The 20,023-nt window shown below is 34.6% G+C and overlaps 2 protein-coding genes across 4 annotated transcripts in view; one reads left to right on the top strand and one right to left on the bottom strand.

Moving 5' to 3' along the window:
* Positions 1-20,023, bottom strand: part of LOC138332893 (ras GTPase-activating-like protein IQGAP1) — a 125,870-nt gene that overhangs the window by 97,435 nt on the left and 8,412 nt on the right. For both annotated transcript variants that reach the window (XM_069280901.1, XM_069280900.1), the window contains exon 2: positions 10,253-10,349. In XM_069280901.1, the coding sequence (XP_069137002.1) occupies positions 10,253-10,349 (97 nt within the window). The remainder of the gene's footprint in view (positions 1-10,252; positions 10,350-20,023) is intronic.
* LOC138332896 (protein FAM81A-like) overlaps positions 2,043-20,023 on the top strand; it is a 57,311-nt gene continuing 39,330 nt past the window's right edge. The window contains exon 1 of one of the 2 annotated variants that reach the window (XM_069280908.1): positions 2,043-2,165. The gene's annotated coding sequence lies outside the window, so the exon portion shown is untranslated. The remainder of the gene's footprint in view (positions 2,166-20,023) is intronic. The other variant, XM_069280905.1, reaches the window with a different exon arrangement.

Raw genomic sequence — 20,023 nt, 5'->3', positions numbered from 1 at the left:
TCCATTGATTCCTGACCTAATTCTGGTTTTTAACACTTTGTACATACGATATGCTCATTCTGGGTGTTCATTAATCACATAGAAACTGATATAAATAATTGATAAATGAAGAAAACAAAGAAATATAGGCAAATATCAAAGCCATGTTATGTTAGTGATCATTTGATGTTCCTCAATTTAATTGGTAAATTTTGTTTTACTACTGCAAGCCTTACCTCTACATGAGGTCACACATACACAGTAAGTTGTTTGTACTATATATAGGTCACCTGGTTAACCTCTGTGATTAAGCTTCATTAATTACAAGTGAACCACTCCATCTTTGCATAATACAGAGTTAGCTCCCTTGCTGGTAGATTCCTATTGATATGTCATTATTTTGTGAACACAATTCACATTGTTTTATACCTACCTACAAGGGCTGATAACTCTGTAATATGCAAATAAGGAAATAGATGTTACTAGATTGATACTAGGTCCCACTGTTTGGTCACTATCAATTTGTGTTAAATGAAACATCTGAACAAATTTTGTCTAAAATTGCGTGGACTGCAAATAAAATTTGAAGTGAAAGATTTGAAAAGGGCTTCCTTATTTTCAATAAATTTCTTTTAGAAAATGAACGTAATAAATTAACACCTTCTCCTTAAAATCCTGTTTGATATTATAGTAAAATTAAACTGCAGGTGCATTCATTTTTAGCTCTACTTATTTAGAATGTGCAGTTAGTTAGAATCGTAATTGAAAGTTGAAAGCATCGTGTCATAATTTAAAATGTCCTGGGGATTTTCTTCTACATTACTTTTTATAAATGTTCACTCAATAAAATTGTCACGTACGAAAGTGTTCTAAAACCTACAGATACAAAAGTGTGAAATGAGTAATAACCAAAAGAATGAAAAGGACTCTTTATAAAACTTATAATGCACACATTCAGGTGAATCAGATTAATTCCGTCATCAAATGAAATTCCCCATCACCAACATAACACTTATTGACTGTCACTAACATGCTTCAATGATCCAAGTCATTCAAATGTTTAAGTCATTACATGAACAAGGATTTAACAGAAATGATTACAAGACGGCCATGTACACCTGTCAAAACTATGATATTTATATTCACTGTAGATTTATTGTACAATAAGGATGTAACACTTAGCTGGGTCCTTATATATAATATCTGTAAACAACGTTATCATAGTGTGCTCACAATGCTCCTCAAGTGGGTAACAAATTGACACCTCGTAATCTATAACTTATAGGATAACAAGGTCTTTATCATCAGCATGGTTAGCTTAAGTAAACTCAATTTCCTCTATCAAGTAAAACAGTCTAATCAATGTAATACAATGTACTAATCAACAAAGATTTTCTGATGTAGGTCATAGGTCAAAATAAAAGTCACATGTGACCTACTTTAGCTACTTTGATATATAGTGGGTCATAGGTCAAAATCCAAGAAACCTACTGTAAAGGTCAGGCAGGTCTGAACTACAATTAATGATTGTTTCAATACAAGGAACTGCTTAATAAAAATACTACCAAACGCTGATATAAGCATAACAATAAATGTGCATATATTCAGAGCAATTGTCAGTCATCACTCAAACTGCATTAGGCTATACTACATGTTTTGTGCCTATCTAGTACGATAGGCATTATAGACTTGAAAATAATCAAAAATTCCTAATAAAATGAATCTTGTATAAGATGCTGTCATAAATATAAGATGAAAAAAAAAATTATTTGTCATTTGTATGAAACAAAAATTTGTGTTTATAACGATGACTCAGAGAACTGGACAGAAAATCACTCTAATCATATACATCATCACAAGGCCTCACAAACCACTAAATTACCACAAGACAATGCATATCTCAGCTCTCATATATAGCATTGAACAGACACACGATTACGTAATATTCATGGAACGGAGAGAAGGTTCATGGTAAACATGATATAATATTGTCACTATTTTCTTTATACTCTGATAAAAACCTCGATCACAACTAGAATATTGCACTTTAAATACGTATGATAAAGACGGACAGATAATCTTTTGTTACTATATGGAAGTATTCAGTCAGCTTTCAGAATATCGGCCAATCGAACACATCAGTCTATCAACCCTACCAATAACAGTACAGCCATCAATTTGCAAGGGTATGTATATGTCTTAAGTCAGGTATGAATATTCATTTACATCCATAAAGTCACTCATCCAGAAAATGAAGGTACTTAGTTGACCTTGTATCCATTCAGCCCTACAGGGAAATGGTATAACTCAATTATCAGGTACATATTTGGAGTGATTTCTAGGTATATGTATCAGCTCTTACACATCTGAGTCCTACTCAGGTATATCTCTTGTCATACCTGTATTTATAGCTACCTATCACAACCTTTTACGCCCATCCACGAAAACCTTTAATCAATACCACCACAAATACCTCCTTATATTACCTACCTACCTACAAAATAGCCATTTATATTACTGGCTAGCAGACACTGAAAAACACCATAACATTTATCACATCAATTCTGATGGAAAATTTTTATGTCATCAACAACTTCTTATGTGGGCTTTAAAATTTCAATAACACCACAATGTACTTTATGAGTTTTCATGATAAAGGTTACATATATGTTCTAATTATCCTATGAGGTGAGTTTTTTTAGGATATCTACAGCCATAGAGTTTTACCTGTAATTGTTACACTAGTATTTTAAGATATATCAATAATGCAGTTAGAATAATTAGAATTGGTAATTGACCACAAACCTATAATGTACATGTCTGTCAGCTTACCATACCTAGATTTTAGATATAGAACAGGTACACTCATCAGATAGATAAATTCTTCCAAAGACTACAAGGTCGATTTAGATGGCTACAGTAGAGGGGTAACTGGAGGATAACTAAGGTCATCCAAAATCCAACAAAAATCTTTCAATAGCAGTTATACAATTAACACGAGATCCCAGGGGGATCTTGCCGCCCACCAAAGAATGATCTATGGCTGACAATGGAAACAGAGATCTTTTCTCTGCTCTATTATAATCCAAGATGGTGGCTTGTTGGTTATCTTGTTCAAAAATACAATATGTGAAATGAGCATCCTAGGGGAATCTACATATGAAATTTGAGGCAGATCCTTTCAGCAAATTCTGACAAATAGCGGCACTAACAAAATCCAAGATGGCTTCTTGTCGGCCATCTTGTTGACCAATATGCAATATGCATAACTAGGGCCCTAGAGAAACCTACCTATGAAATGTGATTTCATCACTAAACTATACATTACACAGGAAACACGGACGTAGATTAGTAACTCCATGTTTCAACAGGAAGTGATGCTCGAAAAAACAGGAAGTGAAACTGATGCAGACCGGATACGAAAACTATCAACAGCAAGCTGACGAAGATATAGATAAAATGTACACAATATGTACACAGTAAACATCACATACAGACAATTCCTGACAGAGTATCGACTTCTGTAATGTTCTGTTTCCTGAATGATAAATCTATAACATGTATCATCAGTATATAGGATATTCAACTTTTGAATGTGTCAGCATTGTCGATCTATCCATGGTTCAATAAAATCCTTCGATAATCAAAAATGTCACATTTATGGAAACTGTGTATCATGGTTTTTTTTTTTAAATTATATGATACCAACCCAGGCCCTTCTATTCTGTAGTGCATTTTGAGGTCAATGCAAACTGTGTAGCGGTTCTCACTAAAGTTTGCATACAAAATTTATTTCATATAACCCATTGAAATTAGAAAATAATGACATCATTGCCTATGATTATTTTTTTAATACTACTTGATAACATAAAACATGTACAATTCCTATGATTTTCCAAGGGATTATTTTTCCACTTATTTGTGCGGGTTAATTAAAGATTCCAAATTTAAATGGCCCGGGCCCTGTTTTTCAAGCTATCATATTGACCATGAAACCTATATACACTCTACATCTAATGTGGCATATATATATGTATATGTTAGAATCAAGTTGTTTTACACCAACAAGCGCCAAATTAACCAAAATATGACCACATCCAAAATATCCCAGTTATTGGGTCCACTGTAGAAACATTGATTGAACGCTTGTTTTGAAAATTTGATTTCTACCACAATGGCATGGACCATGAACATTTTGCCCTTTAAGTTGTATGGTCGATGACTTTTTGTCATAGAGCATCAAAAAAGCATTTAAACTGTTCTACATATTTTTCTCTGCCTTTCCATACATACTGACTTTTGTGAAGTTTGTATTCACATAATTATTAACAAGAGGTCCAGAGGGTCTGTATCGCTCACCTGGTTTGTAATGCCAAGTAATGTTCTAAATACAGGTTCATTGTTTCTTTTCTGAAGAAATTCGAATGTTTACCTCTAATTCCCCTACTGGGCCCTACCCATCCTGCCCCCTGGGGTCAGAGCCAACATTTATAGAAGTTCTGTTCCCCTTCCCCAAGGATGTTTGTGGCCAAATTTGGTCAAAATCCATGCAGAACTCTAGGACAAGTAGCGATTTATAGGTTTTAGCGGTTCATTCCAACTCAGCCAACATGTTATTTCTGCTATATAAACTTTACCTGAGTTTACCTGTGTAAAAGTTGGCTATAGTCTGTATCAATTATGTCGATTAATTCCAGGTGTAAAGGTAAGAAGGGAAGCAGAATTCAGCTATACCAAATTAAAATACAATTCTTATGATATCATAAATTTAAAAAAAAATGATGTGTGAATTTGGCTGTAACAAATGTAAACCTTATGATATATAAGTAATATGTTTTGTTAAAATAAAACGATTTGTTTTAATCTATGACTCAAAATAAGGATGCAGGTATGTGCATTGCATAATGATAGATTTTTATTCCCACTCAGCCAACATATCCAATTTTAACATTAGGCGGAGGAACAATAGAGAACAATAGGGGCTAATCACAGGTGGCCAAATTTGGTTACAATCCATGCAGAACTCTAGGAAAAGTAGCGATTTATAGGATTTACCTCTATTTCCCCTATTGGGCCCCGCCCCTCCTGCCCCCGGGGGTCAGAGACAATTTTTATACAAGTTCTGTTCCCCTTCCCCCAAGGATGTTTGTGGCCAAATTTGGTTACAATCCATACAGAACTCTAGGACAAGTAGCGATTTATACGATTTACCTCTATTTCCCCTATTGGGCCCTGCCCCTCCTGCCCCCGTGGGGTCAGAGCCAAACTTTATACAAGTTCTGTTCCCCTTCCCCCAAGGATGTTTGTGGCCAAATTTGGTTACAATCCATGCAGAACTCTAGGACAAGTAGCGATTTATAGGATTTACCTCTATTTCCCCTATTGGGCCCCGCCCCTCCCCTCCTGCCCCTGGGGGGTCAGAGCCAAACTTTATATAAGTTCTGTTCCCCTACCCCCAAAGATGTTTGTGGCCAAATTTGGTTACAATCCATGCAGAACTCTATGACTAGTAGCAATTTAAAGGAAACATTGACGGACGACGGACGACAGACGCCACGCCATGACATAAGCTCATCGGCCCTTCGGGCCAGGTGAGCTAAAAATACAAATTTCACAAAATTCAGTATGTATGTGAAGTTTCTATTCACAGAATTATTAAGGGGCCGCGGTGGCCGAGTGGTTAAGATATCTCGACATATTACCACATGCCCTCCACCTCTGGGTCGAGAGTTTGTATCCCATGTGGGGCAGTTGCCAGGTACTGACCGCTGGTCGGTGGTTTTTTCGGGTACTCCGGCTTTCCTTCATCAATAAACCTGGCAAACCCTGGCTGTTAATAGGACGTTAAACTAATAAAACCAAACAAAATTATTAAGTTTATATATTACTTTTTCTCATGCACACTTTTAAAATAGCTTGGAAATATCCAAACTATTCGGATCTGCATGGGTATCACCGATGTTGGTCACATGATATGATTTGAGAGATTTCTATCTGTACGTATACGGTTATTGGCAAATTGTCAGTCACGTGAGGTAATGAGGTTTTCCGAAATTACTTGAAATTTTTAATTATGATGTTGATATGTGGCCACTTTGAAAATGTATGCTATTTTGTCCCTCTATCTGAATGGTTGCTTTTATGTATCTCAAGCATCATATACACATATACATGTACTTCCATATTCATGCATTGTATGTTTTACAACAGCCTAGTGTGACAATTACATGAGATATATAACTTAACAGTGACTTCCAAGATTATAATGAGGAGAGATTTGGGGTATAATTATAGCGTACACTGATTCAGCTTCGACTTATTGATAGAAACAACATTGAACAGACATATTGGTATGTCGTTGATCCATTAGCTGACCATTGGTCATCAGTGTCCACTGTCCAGACGGTTAAGGTGTATACTTCACTTATCTTACCTGTGTGGGTAGGACAGGTGTAAATGGCCCAGGTGTGTATTAACGACTTTATAATTGGTATAGACATCAAGGGGGGATAAGAACCATAAACATTACCCGATTTCAACAGGAAATTCTGCAAGTTTATTTTACAGTCTCTAGTATATATTATATGTATCTGGCTATATCGCAGGTAGTGTACTCTAGTCTCTAATAGCCATTTTAATAAGTATGTATATCTGTTGTACATACTATCTACATGCAGCCATGTCATTTAAGGACACAGGTTTTAAGAGGTGGAAGAAAAATATACGTCACCTATACAGCTAAAGTTATTACAATACATCCACTTCAAACTCACAGCCTGACATCTCTATATATAGGAAACTATTAAAATGGTGGTGTGTTGGAACACTTGAATTTTATGATATAAAATGTTCATTTCTTCTGTAATAACTAAACAGTGGGACACACTGTACGATACTCAATTGAATACTGATCATGAGTGACAACGGACAATTTTGACCATTGACTTAAGCTTGTAGGTCAAAGTTAACTAACCTGATTGTACTTTATATATCATCTAGAAAGGCAATTCGGACAATTTCATGTTTTTTCAGCTCGGTTCGGTTTCAACTTTTTTTGATCGGTTTTCGGTTTTTTCGGTTCGGTTCAGGCAAATCTCAATTACACTTTTTAAGTCTATTTTCTATCAAAAGCAAGTTCTGCTTTAGATTTAAAGATGGTATATCACTTAAACAAATGGTTTTTTTTTTCTTTATCAAGATTTCACTTCTAATTAAAAACATATAATTTACTGCGCCCTGAAAAATAATCCACAGCACTATATCCTATATAGATCTACATTGAAGTTCTAAAAGTGCATGCAGCAAAGAAATTCATTAATTATTCTATATCATTTTGTGTCTTAATTAGACATATAACACGATTAAATACCAATTTTTGTTCAAATATTGAGTATCATTTATGATCTCTCAGCAGTGGAACATCTTTAAAAAACATAATTGAACATTTTCTTATCTTTTTAACTCTTTCAGTACTATTGACACATTAATCAGTCACAGAGAGATATATGTCCTCGTATCCTTTATGATACATTATTTCGTCACTAAAACTTTTCTCGTATCCTTCATGACGCATTATTATGTGATGATTGACATGTGAAAATCGTAAGTTTTACCGCAAATCAATACATCGGTATTATCTCAGAAAAAGTGTTTAAAAAGTATTATGCATTTGAATTATAATAGAGATAAACATTATTACGTACCAGGTGCATGTTCAATCGTAAAATGGTTTAATTCACGGAATATTGGCCGACGGAAACGCGATTGTTTACAATCGGCAACACAATGGCGGCTTGATTTAGCTGCCGATATTCTGCGGGATTAATGTTATCGGAAAAATACATAATAAAAAATTATCAATTATAAAATATCAAACATTTAGTGAAATATATCATTTAGATATTATGTATGTGAAAAATCATGTCCGCAGACAGCAAAAAACGATCTTCTGAATGACTGAACTTGCACACGTGTTACACATATATGTCGGTCAACAGGTGTATTTCTCGGGATTCTGACAAACAACTTCGCCGTATTTTTCAATGAAATAATCTGCAATACAGTTTATACACGTAAATTACAGGTATTATAGGACAGTTATTTTTTTAATGAACCGAACCGAAACTTAGAATTATCGTACCGAACCGAACCGTACGGTTGAATTTTTCGGTTAACCGTATTTTCGGTTAACCGTGACACTCCTACTTTATATATCATCTAGAAAGGCAATTCGGACAATTTCATTATTATTACTAAAATAGATTTAAAGTTCCAGAACTAGAAAAACTGAATTTTTTATGATATTGATAACCTTTGACCTTCAGGTCAAATCACAGTGACCTATTAATTAAAACCAAAGTCTCTTTTCTAAAGACATATTAGCAATAACCAAGCTATTATAACCACCCAAAACTCTTATGACTTTATGAAGAATGACATTCAATCTCTTCAGTGACTGTTTCAATTAAGATTAAATCAGCTTTCATTAAATATCCTTTTTGTCTAAAACTACTTGTAGTTAAATCATACGTTGCCGAACATTAAACTGTGCCAAAGTGCTTCAGGCCTCACAGAGTTCTATAGAGTAAATAGATCTTTCAAAGACCTTTTGAAAAATCTATCTGTTTAATGAGTCTTCTTTAAATAGTTTGACCCTACTTTTAGTGTTATGCGGTCCATACCATTAAAACAGACCTGTTAAATGTGTCAACAAATGGGAAAAGAGGCCAACCAATAGCACTAACTATAGGGTATATGTTCAATTTGGGTTTGTTTGGGGTTTTTTTAAATTCTTCAGAGAGAAAAAACTTATTTTATACCCACATATCAGGGCCTTCTGTCAAGGAATAATTCAAGCCCTCAGTAAGGTTTGGACAAGACTTATCAATAAGGAACAAGAGATCACAGAGGGATCTCGGCGTCAACCAAAGAATGATATTCGGGAGGTTTTTAATTTCGCTTAATTTGCAGATCTATCCTAACTCGCGAAGTTTAATACCTCGTGATAATTTAATACCTCTGAGATGGCTACCTGATGGCCATCTTGTTGACCGATCAGTCCCAAAATGCAATATGCACATGCAACTACAGCCCTAGGGGAACCTACACCTCAAATTTGAAAAAGATCCCTTTAGTACTTTCTGAGAAATAGCAGTATCAAGAATTGTTAACTGATGGACGGACCACGGACAAAAGGCGACATGGGCTAAAAAGCTCCACTCAAAAGTTCCTATTCAAATTTCGAATCTGAAAACAACCTACTATACACCTATATGTAGAAATATCGGCGAGATTCAGAAAAACGGCCACCTACACTTAATTTTTAATAGAAACTGTAAGTTTTGTCATCAATGAATAAGTAATTATGAAAACCTGATGAGTTCCTATTCAAATTTCGAATTTGAAAACAACCTACTATACATCTATATGTAGAAATATCGGCGAGATTAAGAAAAACGGCCACCTACACTTAATTTTTAATAGAAACTGTAAGTTTTGTCATCAATGAATAAATAATTATGAAAACCTGATGAGCGAGATGGGAGAAGTATTGTCTGTATTTCATTCAAAATAATTACGAGAAATGTTGATCCATGATAGATGTGACATTGAAGATATCTCGTGTATGTAGTTTATACCTTATAATCAAACAGTATCAAACTCAAAGACTAGAATAAGTATCATATATAGATAGCATACCTCCAACACAACTAATTAATTATTGACTATTTGCCACACCTGGATGAGCGAGGCAGGTAAATAGAGATGGGTAAATTATCTACAGGGAAATCAATAGTGTAAGCTATAGGTACACACAACATCTAAGTATAGTGACCAAGACATCTCTAGTGTAACGTACAAGTGGCCATCTTTCATGTTATGGCCCGACAATGATTTAATCCAGTAGCTAGCCCCAAACCTATATACTTCTAGACAATATAGACAGGGACAATAGAAATTCTAATGCAAAAACATACATAAGAAATAGAGAATACAAAACTCAAAGTAGACATGGACTACATGTATTATGAACACTGAGACTTTGAGCACAATACAAAGTCGGCCAGGATAATTTGTCTGTTTGGTGATGGCCCGGATCGGCCCAGGTGTTTCAAAAGGTTAAGTGTATATGACTTTAGTCAGCCCAGGTGTTTCAAAAGGTTGAGTGTATCTGGCTTTAGTTAGGATGACTTCTCAGTACAAAACCCATCCGTTTAAGCTTTGTTGTAAACAATTTAAGTTATATAGAGTACAATGGTTAGATGATACTCACACTTTAGCTTCCTCCAGATGACATAGATATTCGTATGCGATGTTCTGTTTCCTCTTTGTATCCATTTCTTCTGCTGTGAGTCGTAATCCCCCATCCGCTGTTAAAAAAATAACAATTTTTGTGAAACATGTGTAAAGCACCAAAGAAGTTATTTGCCTTTTTTTTCTTTTCTTACCTACATTTAGCTTATTTGAATCCAAATTAAATGACCTATTATGGGGATTAAGACATTATCTGATTTTCTTTCTCAATAAAAGATATGATTTCTGGTATTCGGTACTATTGACAATTACATTGATTAACATTAAAACCTAAAAGAATGGTTTATAAAGTTGAACCATTCAGTTAATGGAGTGTATGGGGACAAATCACCAACGTCATGTGAAGTCAGCACGCAGAATGGGAAGGCTATACATATGGCCCTTTATACAAACATCAGGACATATTTACAGTTCATACATGTCTTAGGACTGGAAGTTTAGTTAAATATCTACAGGATTTTCATTTTTTTACCTTTTTTATGCATGGCTATCATGGAATTAAAAACCTCCAAACTCCTATTATGACATTCTTGTTGACCTTGGCTTTTTTATGCTTTCCTGAATGACATTGACCTTACTACGCTTTCCTGAATGACATTGACCTTACTATGCTTTCCTGAATGACATTGACCTTACTATGCTTTTCTGAATGACATTGACCTTTCTATATGCTTTCCTGAATGACCTCGACTTCTTTATGCTTTTCTGTGTGACATTAAATTGACTTCTTTATGATTTTCAAGGTGACCTTGACTATTCTATGCTTTCTTGCTTTTTTGAATGATTTTGACTTTTCTGAGCAAAATTGACTTCTGTATGGTTTTCAAGGTGATTAACATTGAATTCTGTATGGTTTTCTGATTAACCTTGAATTCTGTACGGTTTTCTGATTGACCTTGACTTCTGTATGGTTTTCTAAGTGACCTTGCTAATTATTTAGGCCTTTTCAATGCAAGTATCAGTCTTATGCTATATATCTATATTAATCTTTATTAAGTTCATAGGCCTTTTCAACCCTAACAAAGACAGCCTGGTAGTGTAAATTAATCAGAAGTACTGTAGATAATACCTATCCAAGTCCTTATATTAACATATGACACGCCGAACATCCCAACAATGTCAGGATCATCTTACGTGGGCCTACAACTACACCATCAATGTTCAATTTACTTGGTGGTATTGTTAGACGGTTGTCCTCCTGCCCAGTGCTACTGGAATCTGATTACATCACCTTAACTCATTAAACGTTTGATCTACTGTAACATGCTATCACTTCAGATATCCTAAATCTACAAGGATTATTTTAATTATCTAGGTACTGAATTTGTGGTAAAATGATTTCAGTTTGGTCTCCATCTGAGTTATGAATGTTAGCGGTGGACAGAAAGTTTAATAACAAACCAACTTATCATAAAGAAATAGATTTAACAAACTTATGGACATATTTCCTAAGTTTTCCCAATTATAAACCAGGCAATACACAAGGCTATATATGGATAAGTAACTAACATTCACCTGTAGAAGGTAACCTTCAACACGAGTGTGGGTGTTTTAATTATAACTTTAAAAGTCGATTTACATAAGTAAGAAAGCAGACATGTTTAAATATCTGAACACATGCATATCATTATGATTGTATACCTACCATATATGACAGTGTAAGCCCATTATCTTTGTAGGAACATACATCAAACAAAATTTTAGAAGGCAAAAATTTTATTTCTGTTTTTATGTTCCATTTATTTCTCATCTTCGATCTATGGTATGTGTACAGCTGTACACAAATTTTTATTTTTATTTTTCAATTTCTATTTCAAATTTTTCATCCAAAAAAGACAAATAACATTAATATTCCTCCAAAAATGATAAATGATTTTTATATTTTATTCTACTATCTAAATCTATCTGACAAACCAACAAAGCTTCCTGCTTTGAGATCTAATCATGTTACTATATATAGTATCTATATAAACACATGTTCATACACTACAACTTCCCCAAGTGCATGATTATAAGTGCGCTGACAGTTAAATATGATGATAATGAAAATCATAAAATATCATAAGTGTTTCTAATGTCACCATCTGCTGCTCATTGGGCATGACAAAGGTTTTTTTTCTCTGGATTATTCTGTCCCATTCTCAATAGAAGATATTCCCAAAAATAGCATTTTCTTTCTTAAAACATCAAAAAATGAATGATCTCTTAAAGAGTTCTGATTTATATATTTGCTTCCGGAAGGCACAACATGTACATGTAGGCTTGAGAGAGAACCCTTTTTCCCCATTCAGTTATTTCTCCCTAAATCTTGATGTTATATGTATACACTAATTCCAGAATGCCTAAATCCCCAAAGAAATGAAAAGTATCTTGTATCTATAGTTGTCATTGTTTATGTCCTGTATCTGTTGTTGTTTATGTCCTGTATCTGTAGTTGTTTGTTGTTTATGTCTGTATTGTATCTGTTGTTGTTATGTCCTGTATCTGTACTGTTGTTGTTTATGTCCTGTATCTGTAGTTGTTGTTGTTTATGTCCTGTATCTGTATCTGTTGTTGTTTATGTCCTGTATCTGTATCTGTTGTTGTTTATGTCCTGTATCTGTATCTGTTGTTGTTGTTGTATGTCCTGTATCTGTTGTTGTTTATGTCCTGTATCTGTATCTGTTGTTGTTGTCCTGTATCTGTTGTTGTTTATGTCCCCTGTATCTGTGTCTGTTGTTGTTTATGTCCTGTATCTGTTGTTGTTTATGTCCTGTATCTGTAGCTGTTGTTGTTTATGTCCTGTATCTGTATCTGTTGTTGTTTATGTCCTGTATCTGTTGTTGTTGTGTCCTGTATCTGTATCTGTTGTTGTTTATGTCCTGTATCTGTATCTGTTGTTGTTTATGTCCTGTATCTGTATCTGTTGTTGTTTATGTCCTGTATCTGTATCTGTTGTTGTTTATGTCCTGTATCTGTATCTGTTGTTGTTTATGTCCTGTATCTGTATCTGTTGTTGTTTATGTCCTGTATCTGTATCTGTTGTTGTTTATGTCCTGTATCTGTATCTGTTGTTGTTTATGTCCTGTATCTGTATCTGTTGTTGTTATGTCCTGTATCTGTATCTGTTGTTGTTTATATCCTGTATCTGTAGTTGTTGTTGTTTATATCCTGTATCTGTAGCTGTTGTTGTTATGTCCTGTATCTGTATCTGTTGTTGTTTATGTCCTGTATCTGTATCTGTTGTTGTTTATGTCCTGTATCTGTATCTGTTGTTGTTATGTCCTGTATCTGTATCTGTTGTTGTTGTTTTATGTTCTGTATCTGTATCTGTTGTTGTTGATATGTATCTGTATCTGTTGTTGTTTATGTCCTGTATCTGTATCTGTTGTTGTTTATGTCCTGTATCTGTATCTGTTGTTGTTTATGTCCTGTATCTGTATCTGTTGTTGTTTATGTCCTGTATCTGTATCTGTTGTTGTTTATGTCCTGTATCTGTATCTGTTGTTGTTTATGTCCTGTATCTGTATCTGTTTGTTGTTATGTCCTGTATCTGTATCTGTTGTTGTTTATGTCCTGTATCTGTATCTGTTGTTGTTTATGTCCTGTATCTGTATTGTTGTTGTTATGTCCTGTATCTGTATCTGTTGTTGTTTATGTCCTGTATCTGTAGTGTTGTTGTTTATGTCCTGTATCTGTTTGTTGTTTATGTTGTATCTGTATCTGTTGTTGTTTATGTCCTGTATCTGTAGCTGTTGTTGTTTATGTCCTGTATCTGTAGTTGTTGTTGTTATGTCCTGTATCTGTATGTTGTTGTTATGTCCTGTATCTGTAGTTGTTGTTGTTTATGTCCTGTATCTGTATGTGTTGTTTATGTCCTGTATCTGTAGTTGTTGTTTTGTTCTGTATGTTGTTGTTATGTCCTGTATCTGTATCTGTTGTTGTTTATGTCCTGTATCTGTAGTTTTATGTTGTTGTTGTTTGTCCTGTATCTGTATTGTTGTTATGTCCTGTATCTGTATCTGTTGTTGTTTATGTCCTGTATCTGTTGTTGTTGTTTATGTCCTGTATCTGTATGTTGTTGTTATGTCCTGTATCTGTATTGTTGTTGTTTATGTCCTGTATCTGTACTGTTGTTTATTATGTCCTGTATCTGTATTGTTGTTGTTTATGTCCTGTATCTGTAGTTGTGTTTATGTCCTGTATCTGTACTGTTGTTGTTTATGTCTGTATCTGTGTTGTTTATGTCCTGTATCTGTAGTGTTGTTGTTATGTCCTGTATCTGTATCTGTTGTTGTTATGTCCTGTATCTGTTGTTGTTGTTTATGTCCTGTATCTGTTGTTGTTGTTTATGTCCTGTATCTGTACTGTTGTTGTTTATGTCCTGTATCTGTATGTTGTTGTTTATGTCCTGTATCTGTGTTGTTGTTGTTTGTGTCCTGTATGTCTGTATCTGTTGTTGTTTATGTCCTGTATCTGTATCTGTTGTTGTTTATGTCCTGTATCTGTATCTGTTGTTGTTTATGTCCTGTATCTGTAGTTGTTGTTGTTATGTCCTGTATCTGTATCTGTTGTTGTTTATGTCCTGTATCTGTATCTGTTGTTGTTTATGTCCTGTATCTGTATCTGTTGTTGTTATGTCCTGTATCTGTATCTGTTGTTGTTTATGTCCTGTATCTGTATCTGTTGTTGTTTATGTCCTGTATCTGTAGTTGTTGTTGTTTATGTCCTGTATCTGTATCTGTTGTTGTTTATGTCCTGTATCTGTTGTTGTTATATCCTGTATCTGTTATCTGTATCTGTTGTTGTTTATGTCCTGTATCTGTAGCTGTTGTTGTTTATGTCCTGTATCTGTATCTGTTGTTGTTTATGTCCTGTATCTGTATCTGTTGTTGTTTATGTCCTGTATCTGTATCTGTTGTTGTTTATGTCCTGTATCTGTAGCTGTTGTTGTTTATATCCTGTATCTGTAGCTGTTGTTGTTTATGTCCTGTATCTGTAGTTGTTGTTGTTTATGTCCTGTATCTGTAGCTGTTTGTTGTTTATGTCCTGTATCTGTATCTGTTGTTGTTTATGTCCTGTATCTGTATTGTTGTTGTTTATGTCCTGTATCTGTACTGTTGTTGTTTATGTCCTGTATCTGTATCTGTTGTTGTTTATGTCCTGTATCTGTATCTGTTGTTGTTGTTTATGTCCTGTATCTGTATCTGTATCTGTTGTTTATGTCCTGTATCTGTATCTGTTGTTGTTTATGTCCTGTATCTGTAGCTGTTGTTGTTTATGTCCTGTATCTGTAGTTGTTGTGTTATCCTGTATCTGTAGCTGTTGTTGTTTATGTCCTGTATCTGTAGTTGTTGTGTTATGTCCTGTATCTGTACTGTTGTTGTTTATGTCCTGTATCTGTACTGTTGTTGTTTATGTCCTGTATCTGTAGCTGTTGTTGTTTATGTCCTGTATCTGTAGCTGTTGTTGTTTATGTCCTGTATCTGTATCTGTTGTTGTTATGTCCTGTATCTGTATCTGTTGTTGTTTATGTCCTGTATCTGTATCTGTTGTTGTTATGTCCTGTATCTGTATCTGTTGTTGTTTATGTCCTGTATCTGTATCTGTTGTTGTTAATGTCCTGTATCTGTATCTGTTGTTGTTTATGTCCTGTATCTGTTGTTGTTTATATCCTGTATCTGTAGCTGTTGTTGTTTATATCCTGTATCTGTATGTTGTTGTTATGTCCTGTATCTGTATCTGTTGTTGTTTATGTCCTGTATCTGTATCTGTTGTTGTTTATGTCCTGTATCTGTATCTGTTGTTGTTTATGTCCTGTATCTGTAGCTGTTGTTGTTTATATCCTGTATCTGTAGCTGTTGTTGTTTATGTCCTGTATCTGTATTTGTGTTGTTGTTTATGTCCTGTATCTGTAGTTGTTGTTGTTTATGTCCTGTATCTGTATGTTGTTTATGTCCTGTATCTGTACTGTTGTTGTTATGTCCTGTATCTGTAGTTGTTGTTGTTTATGTCCTGTATCTGTTGTTGTTGATGTTGTATCTGTATTGTTGTTTGTCCTGTATCTGTAGCTTGTTGTTGTTTATGTCCTGTATCTGTAGTTGTTGTTGTTTATGTCCTGTATCTGTAGTTGTTGTTGTTATGTCCTGTATCTGTATCTGTTGTTGTTTATGTCCTGTATCTGTATCTGTCATTGTTTATGTTCTGTATCTGTTGTTGTTTATGTCCTGTATCTGTAGCTGTTGTTTGTTATATGTCTGTATCTGTATCTGTTGTTGTTTATGTCCTGTATCTGTAGTTGTTGTTGTTTATGTCCTGTATCTGTATCTGTTGTTGTTTATGTCCTGTATCTGTAGCTGTTGTTGTTATGTCCTGTATCTGTAGCTGTTGTTGTTTATGTCCTGTATCTGTGTTGTTGTGTTTATGTCCTGTATCTGTAGCTGTTGTTGTTTATGTCCTGTATCTGTAGTCTGTTGTTGTTTATGTCCTGTATCTGTAGCTGTTGTTGTTGTTGTCCTGTATCTGTATCTGTTGTTGTTTATGTCCTGTATCTGTATAGCTGTTGTTGTTTATGTCCTGTATCTGTAGTGTTGTTGTTTATGTCCTGTATCTGTAGCTGTTGTTGTTTATATCCTGTATCTGTATCTGTTGTTGTTTATGTCCTGTATCTGTTGTTGTTGTTTATGTCCTGTATCTGTATCTGTTGTTGTTTATGTCCTGTATCTGTATCTGTTGTTGTTTATGTCCTGTATCTGTATCTGTTGTTGTTTATGTCCTGTATCTGTATTGTTGTTTATTTCATCGTCCTGTATCTGTTGTTGTTTGTTGTTTATGTCCTGTATCTGTAGTTGTTGTTGTTTATGTCCTGTATCTGTATCTGTTGTTGTTTATGTCTGTATGTCTGTTGTTGTTTATGTCCTGTATCTGTATGTGTTGTTGTTATGTCCTGTATCTGTAGTTGTTGTTGTTTATGTCCTGTAACTGTAGTTGTTGTTGTTTATGTCCTGTATCTGTATCTGTTGTTGTTTTATGTCCTGTATCTGTAGCTGTTGTTGTTTAATGTCCTGTAACTGTAGTTGTTGATGTTATATGTCTGTATCTGTTGTTGTTTATGTCCTGTATCTGTAGCTGTTGTTGTTTATGTCATGTATCTGTAGCTGTTGTTGTTTATGTCCTGTATCTGTATCCTGTTGTTGTTTATGTCCTGTATCTGTATCTGTTGTTGTTGTTGTAATGTCCTGTATCTGTAGTCTGTTGTTGTTTATGTCCTGTATCTGTATCTGTTGTTGTTTATGTCCTGTATCTGTATCTGTTGTTGTTTATGTCCTGTATCTGTATCTGTTGTTGTTTATGTCCTGTATCTGTCTGTTGTTGTTTATATCCTGTATCTGTATCTGTTGTTGTTATGTCCTGTATCTGTAGCTGTTGTTGTTTATGTCCTGTATCTGTATCTGTTGTTGTTTATGTCCTGTATCTGTATCTGTTGTTGTTATGTCCTGTATCTGTAGTCTGTTGTTGTTTATGTCCTGTATCTGTAGCTGTTGTTGTTAATGTCCTGTATCTGTGTAGTTGTTGATGTCCTGTATCTGTATGTCCTTGTTGTTAATGTCTGTAACTGTAGCTGTTGTTGTTTATGTCCTGTATCTGTAGCTGTTGTTGTTTATGTCCTGTATCTGTAGCTGTTGTTGTTTATATCCTGTATCTGTAGCTGTTGTTGTTTTAATGTCCTGTATCTGTATCTGTTGTTGTTTATGTCCTGTATCTGTAGCTGTTGTTGTTTATGTCCTGTATCTGTATCTGTTGTTGTTTATGTCCTGTATCTGTAGCTGTTGTTGTTTATGTCCTGTATCTGTTGTTGTTGTTTATGTCCTGTATCTGTAGCTGTTGTTGTTTATGTCCTGTATCTGTAGCTGTTGTTGTTTATATCCTGTATCTGTAGCTGTTGTTGTTTATGTCCTGTATCTGTAGCTGTTGTTGTTTATGTCCTGTATCTGTAGCTGTTGTTGTTTATGTATCTGTTCTGTTATGTCCTGTATCTGTTGTTGTTATGTCCTGTATCTGTATCTGTTGTTGTTTATGTCCTGTATCTGTTGTTGTTTATGTCCTGTATCTGTATCTGTTGTTGTTAATGTCCTGTATCTGTACTGTTGTTGTTAATGTCCTGTATCTGTAGCATGTGTTGTTATGTCCTGTATCTGTATCTGTTGTTGTTATGTCCTGTATCTGTATTGTGTTGTTTATGTCCTGTATCTGTTGTTGTTGTTTAATGTCCTGTATCTGTAGCTGTTGTTGTTAATGTCCTGTATCTGTAGTTGTTGTTGTTTATGTCCTGTATCTGTATCTGTTGTTGTTTATGTACTGTATCTGTAGTCTGTTGTTGTTTTATGTCCTGTATCTGTAGCTGTTGTTGTTTATGTCCTGTATCTGTATCTGTTGTTGTTTATGTCCTGTATCTTGTTGTTGTTTATGTCTGTATCTGTTGTTATTTATGTCCTGTATCTGTATGTTTTGTATCTGTTGTTGTTTATGTCCTGTATCTGTAGTTGTTTGCTGTTATGTTTATGTCCTGTATCTGTTTATGTCCTGTATCTGTGTTTATGTCCTGTATCTGTATCTGTTGTTGTTTATGTCCTGTATCTGTAGCTGTTGTTGTTTATGTCCTGTATCTGTTGTTGTTGTTTATGTCCTGTATCTGTTGTTTTGTTTATGTTGTATCTGTTGTTGTTATGTATCTTTATGTTTTGTTATGTCCTTGTATCTGTTGTTGTTTTATGTCCTGTATCTGTATCTGTTGTATGTCCTGTATGTCCTGTATCTTGTTGTTTATGTCCTGTATGTGTTGTTTATGTCCTGTATCTGTTGTCTGTTGTTGTTTATGTCCTGTATCTGTATCTGTTGTTGTTTGTGTCCTGTATCTGTAGCTGTTGTTGTTTATGTCCTGTATCTGTTGTTGTTGTTTATGTCCTGTATCTGTATCTGTTGTTGTTAATGTCCTGTATCTGTAGCTGTTGTTGTTAATGTCCTGTATCTGTAGTTGTTGTTGTTTATGTCCTGTATCTGTTGTTGTTTATGTTGTACTGTATCTGTTGTTGTTTATGTCCTGTATCTGTAGTTGTTGTTGTTTATGTCCTGTATCTGTAGTGTTGTTGTTAATGTCCTGTATCTGTAGCTGTTGTTGTTTATGTCCTGTATCTGTTGTTGTTTATGTCCTGTATCTGTAGCTGTTGTTGTTTATGTCCTGTATCTGTAGTTTTGTATGTCCTGTATCTGTAGTTGTTGTTGTTTATGTCCTGTATCTGTAGTTGTTGTGTTATGTCCTGTATCTGTAGCTGTTGTTGTTTATGTCCTGTATCTGTAGCTGTTGTTGTTTATGTCCTGTATCTGTATCTGTTGTTGTTTATGTCCTGTATCTGTAGTTGTTGTTGTTTATGTCCTGTATCTGTAGCTGTTGTTGTTTATGTTCTGTATCTGTTGTTGTTTATGTCCTGTATCTGTATGCTGTTGTTTGTGTCATGTATCTGTATCTGTTGTTGTTATGTCCTGTATCTGTAGCTGTTGTTGTTTATGTCCTGTATCTGTTGTTGTTTATGTCCTGTATCTGTATCTGTTGTTGTTATGTCCTGTATCTGTAGCTGTTGTTGTTTATGTCCTGTATCTGTATCTGTTGTTGTTGTTATGTCCTGTATCTGTTGTTGTTGTTATGTCCTGTATCTGTATCTGTTGTTGTTATGTCCTGTATCTGTATCTGTTG

The sequence above is a fragment of the Argopecten irradians genome, chromosome 10, assembly GCF_041381155.1.
Source record: "Argopecten irradians isolate NY chromosome 10, Ai_NY, whole genome shotgun sequence".
NCBI classification, from domain to species: Eukaryota; Metazoa; Mollusca; class Bivalvia; order Pectinida; family Pectinidae; genus Argopecten; species Argopecten irradians.
The sequence above is the reverse complement of the archived record's forward strand: the minus strand, read 5'-3'. Positions and strand labels throughout refer to the sequence as shown.